The sequence below is a fragment of the Engraulis encrasicolus genome, chromosome 19, assembly GCF_034702125.1.
Source record: "Engraulis encrasicolus isolate BLACKSEA-1 chromosome 19, IST_EnEncr_1.0, whole genome shotgun sequence".
In the NCBI taxonomy this organism is placed as follows: domain Eukaryota; kingdom Metazoa; phylum Chordata; class Actinopteri; order Clupeiformes; family Engraulidae; genus Engraulis; species Engraulis encrasicolus.
Window position 1 is genome coordinate 50,822,926 of NC_085875.1, and position 5,000 is coordinate 50,827,925.

The 5,000-nt window shown below is 47.1% G+C and overlaps 1 protein-coding gene across 3 annotated transcripts in view; it reads left to right on the top strand.

Annotated features, from left to right (window-relative positions):
- The window catches only part of nid2a (nidogen 2a (osteonidogen)), a 116,370-nt gene that overhangs the window by 12,766 nt on the left and 98,604 nt on the right, over window positions 1–5,000 (top strand). For all 3 annotated transcript variants that reach the window (XM_063184650.1, XM_063184651.1, XM_063184652.1), the window contains exons 3-5: window positions 1,125–1,366; window positions 1,669–1,912; window positions 2,266–2,593. In XM_063184650.1, the coding sequence (XP_063040720.1) occupies window positions 1,125–1,366; window positions 1,669–1,912; window positions 2,266–2,593 (814 nt within the window). The remainder of the gene's footprint in view (window positions 1–1,124; window positions 1,367–1,668; window positions 1,913–2,265; window positions 2,594–5,000) is intronic.

A 5,000-nucleotide genomic window follows, 5' to 3' on the forward strand; every position in this document is an offset into this window, starting at 1 on the left:
TGTGTGTGTGTGTGTGTGTGTGTGTGTGTGTATGTTTGTGTGTGTATGTGTGTGTGTGTGTGTGTGTGTGTGTGTGTGTGTGTATGTGTGTGTCTGTGTGTTTGTGTGTGTGTGTGTGTGTGTGTGTGTGTGTCTGTCTGTGTGTCTGTGTGTGTCTGTGTGTGTGAATGTACCTTGTGGCCCCTTGTGTTTGTCTGTAGCCGAGGTGTGAGAAAATGAAGAGGTGAAGGAGAGGAGGAGTGGAGGATTGAAGGATTGAGGATTTATGTTAAGGAGGTGTGTTTGTGACAGAGAAGTCACTGGGAGGAGCAGGAAGTGAAGGTGTGTGTGTGTGTGTGTGTGTGTGTGCGTGCGTGCGTGCGTGCGTGCGTGCGTGCGTGTGTGTTGTGGAGTGGGTGCTGGTCTGTATTTAAAAGGCAACGCAGCAAAGTCCCCAGTTTTTAGCACGTACCTGTGAGACAAGAGTTTACTTTGTCAGGACAGTGTTCTCAGCCACGTCTCAAACAACCCCTCAGCAAGGCGTTAGATTGCACGGGTCTCCACACATCTCTTATTATGTTAGGCGAATGGTGATAATCCATGGTTTGGATTATCCATGGATAATCCAATGGTTGCAATCTTTTGTTTTTGCATTGTTTATGTGTATTGTATTGTTTCATTGTTGTCTTTACGAGAAGTGTTTCAAAGGTCTTTCAGAGGAATCGTGATGAATTATGAAGTTTGCCGTCAGATGTTCACATGTCAAATACAAATATGCCAATGTTAAATACATCAGTTTATCGTGCTAATAGCTTTACCACAGTGCTGCATGCTACAGCTAGCATCACAATTAGCCAGTTGGCAGCTGTCTGTTGTAATCGATATGCTATATAGGGAGTGTCAGGGGGTAAATGGTGATATAATAGAAATTAAATGAAATTAAATAGAAAAAAATGTTAGACTTACCTTCAAAATAAATACATTATAAATGTACTTAGGTACCTAGTACCTCACCCTAGCATCAGCTATTTGGCCTTCCTGTGGGAGCAAAAATCGAATCTTGAACCTTTAATGCTGAATCTTAGCCAGTTTTCCTCTCTGATTCTGCGTCAGCTAATTGCCCAGTGTTCCCCCTCTTTGTGCAGGTGAACACGTTCCAGGCGGTGGTTGGCTATGACGAGGTGGACACGTACGCCATCTTCCTCTACCCCAAGGACGGCCTCAACTTCTTCGGCACACGGCCCAAGGAGTCCTACAATGTGGAGATCGAGCTGCCCGCGCGCGTGGGCTTCAGCCGCGGAGAGGTCACCTTCCTCTTCTTCTCACGCCAAGAAGGACCCTACTACAGCGTCACTACCAACGAGCAGTCCGTCAAGAACCTCTACCAGTGAGTTAGAACCCTGCACGACACTCTAGACATGGTGAACCTTAAAAAAGGCTACAACCAGAGAGATGTTTCTCAAAATTACATGGTATTGTAAAGCGAGAATAATTGAAATACTACATTACAGAGATCAAAAAATTTCAGGGGCTTGGAACTAAACTTTTGACTTAGGTCGAGGTGCTTTTCCATATGTGGTATTCTGAATTTTGTTTGTTTGTTTGATTTGCCTGAAATATAAAACCTCTGTTTACATTGCTATTCTGTCAACATAACAAATCGATTGCGTCTTTCTGTTTCCTTCTCAGGGTTGGGAACACAGGCACACCTGGCGTGTGGCTCTTCCACATTGGCAACAGCTACTCCTTTGACACGGTGATCCCGGCGGCAGTGGGCGGCGTGCTTGCCACAGCGCCCCCATTTGCCCTGGAGGGGGAACAGCAGGCCACCACCCCTGACTACCCTGATTACTCAGACTACCCAGAGTTCCAGGGCCCCACGCTGCCCGAGTTTGTGGAGGCCGAGCCCGGTTCCGACCCGTCTCTGCTGCAGGTAGTAGAGTAGAGTAGATCAACATTTATTTGTCCCGAAGGAAATTAAAGTGTCTAATAGCATTTAATACTGATTATTACACATATATTAAACACATTTATTGACTTTTGATTTTTATATTCAATTTCGTTTCCTTATTTGGACCTCTTGCTTTTATCTTTGCCCCCTTTTTCATTGTATGTCTTGTTTTTTTTATTTCAGTATGCTATATAAAAAGCCTGTGTTGTGGTATAACAAAGCTTATGCCTTTATTTGTTTATTTTATTTTAGTTAAGTGTAAGGCACATTGAACTGCAATCTGTGTATGAAATGCGCAATACAGTAAAATTACCTGCTTTGCCTTGCTTTGCCAGGCGCCCGACCAGCCTGAGTCCCAGGGGCAGATCTTGGGCGAGGAGGACGAGGACAACACCCCGACTATCACCAGCGTCCCCGAGAGCCCCGAGAGCCCCGTGGTCTCAGAGTCGGGCCCTGCACCGTACCCGTACGCCCCTGAACCCCGAAACAGGCCCCCGGAGGACTCGGGGGTGCCCCAGGCCCAGCCCCAGCCCCCTCGGCCCGTTCCGGAGCACACCATCCTGCAGGTGTACCCCAATAGGGAGGAGGGTCCCGGGGCCGCGCCTCGTAACACCCCTATCAGCCCCCTGGACGTGGTGGAGAGCATCGACTTTGACACCGGGGGTGAGGGCTAACGCATGCATGCACGCACGCACACACACACACACACACACACACACACACACACACACACACACACACACACACACACACACACACACACACACACACACACACACACACACACACACACACACACACACACACACACACACTTTGACACCGGGGGTGAGGGCCAAGGATCATTCGGATCACTGATCACTCGGAGAGATGCCTTTTGTTGTGGTTTCGTTTTCCGTTCGCCCCTCTCTCCTCTCCTCCCCCCATCTTCTCTCTACTTGGTTCCTTCCCTTTTATCTCCCCGCCTGTTCCTTTTGTCTCTTCTGGGGTCGTTTATAGTGAACCCCCCCATACACCCCCCCAACACAAACACACACACACACACACACTCATCCTCATCTCCCCCTCTTCTCTCCATCCCCCCCCAACCACACACACACACGCTTCTCCACTTTGACCTTTTGGTGAGGTCTCACTTAGGGGATGGAAGAGAAAATAAACGTTTTCCTTCCCTTCTCCTCCCCTCACTTGCTCACTCCATCCTGAGTCCCGAGGTCGGCGGCCCATATGTCACCGCTGCGTCTTGTGGCTCTGTATCCACTGGTGGATAGAAGTGGAAGTAGAGAAGAATACAGTAGAATAGAATAGAGTACAGTAGGACAGAGTAGAGTTGAGCAGAGCAGAGTAGATTAGAGTAGAGTAGAGTAGAGTAGAGTAGAGTAGAGTAGAGTAGAGTAGAGTAGAGTAGAATAGAATACAGTACAGTAGGATAGAGAACAGTAGAGTAGAATAGAAAGGGGAGTCCATATGTCAAGAGTAAACTTATATATAACCAGATTGTATTAATTTAGTATTAATTTTACAAACACTGCAGAGAGTCAAGTTACTCTTACAGTGGAGTACTTAACAGTGGAGTCAAAAGTCAGTGGAAAACTCTACAGGTGGAGTATGAATTGACAATATTCTTTAGTGGGACCAAATTTTATCTGAAACTGAGTTCATTTCAAAACTTCTTCCTCATCATCTTCCTTCACCTCTGTATCCTCTTCCTCATCCTCCTTCTCCTCTTCATCTTTCTCCTCCTCCTCCTCTTTCTCCACATCATCCTCTTCCTCATCTTCCTCCTCCTCATCAACCTCTGCGTCCACATCTGGGGAGGTCAGGTCAGATTGGCCAATCAGAGTCTAGGATGACCTCTTCTTAGGAAAGGGGATGCTCTCTAAGGGATCTCTGTCCAATCAGATTATTAGGAAATGTTTGGAAAATCCCCTGACCTGTCCAATTCTCCCTCTCTCTCTCCCTCTCTCTCTCCCTCTCTCTCTCTCTCTCTCTCTCTCTCTCTCTCTCTCTCTCTCTCTCTCTCTCTCTCTCTCTCTCTCGTTCTTTCTCTCTTTCTCCTCACTGTCTCACACAAATAGAAATCCCAGAGGCGCCTCTGACTCCTCACTGCACTCTTCCAGATGTCAGATATTAGGCTCTCTGTCTCTCTCTCAGGCCCTGAAGCCATGACCAAGACCAAGGACTAGGATCTAGAGACCAAGTGCTCCCCTCTCTCTGATAGGGGTGTAAATAATAGTCGATACATATCAATGCATCTATCCTACGGCAGATGATCCAATCAAATCGAATGGTATCGTATCATGAATCGAAAAAAATAGAATCGTTGGCCCCTGCCCAATGCCCTAGCTGTTACTTGTGCAACATAATAGCAGTAGAAATGTAATAAGAAAAAATCGAATCGAATTGTATCGCATCGTGGGCCATTTTTAAGTATAGAAAATAATCGATAGCTCCTAACTGCTGTTCAGCTTCGACTACCATTGATGAATGGTGGATGACTTTCTAGATATTAGCTCATATGGATGTGGATCTTGCGTGACTAAGCTACCAACTATTGTCCCCACCTCCAATAGGGCCATTCATACCCTGGGTGAGAGATGGTTACAGATATGTGTGGACTAGAGTGTTTCACACGGTATGACTGCTAATTTCGCGCATATTATTCACACAACAGAGAGGAGCTTAAACTATGTGAAAAAAAACATGCCACATGTCATAGATGGACTGGGGTATTGTTGGCCTAATTGACCAAACATAGGGCATGAATGGGACTTGTGACGAGTTTCTAGACTCTAGCTCACCTGCGTGTGGCTAGCCTAGCTCCTAACTGTAGTTTGCCCTTGTAACCGTGGATAATAAGGTGGATAGCTCATCTGGGTGTGGATCTAGCTAAGCTATAGGGCTAGGCTAGCTCCCAGCTGTAGCTCAACACTCTGCTGATCGGTGCTCAGGCTTCCTCCAGTGGGTTGGGCCTGGCTGCCTCAGCTCTGGTGGCAGCTCCTCTCCTCTCCTCTCCTCTCCTCTCCTCTCCTCTCCTCTCCTCTCCTCTCCTCTCCTCTCCTCTCTTCTC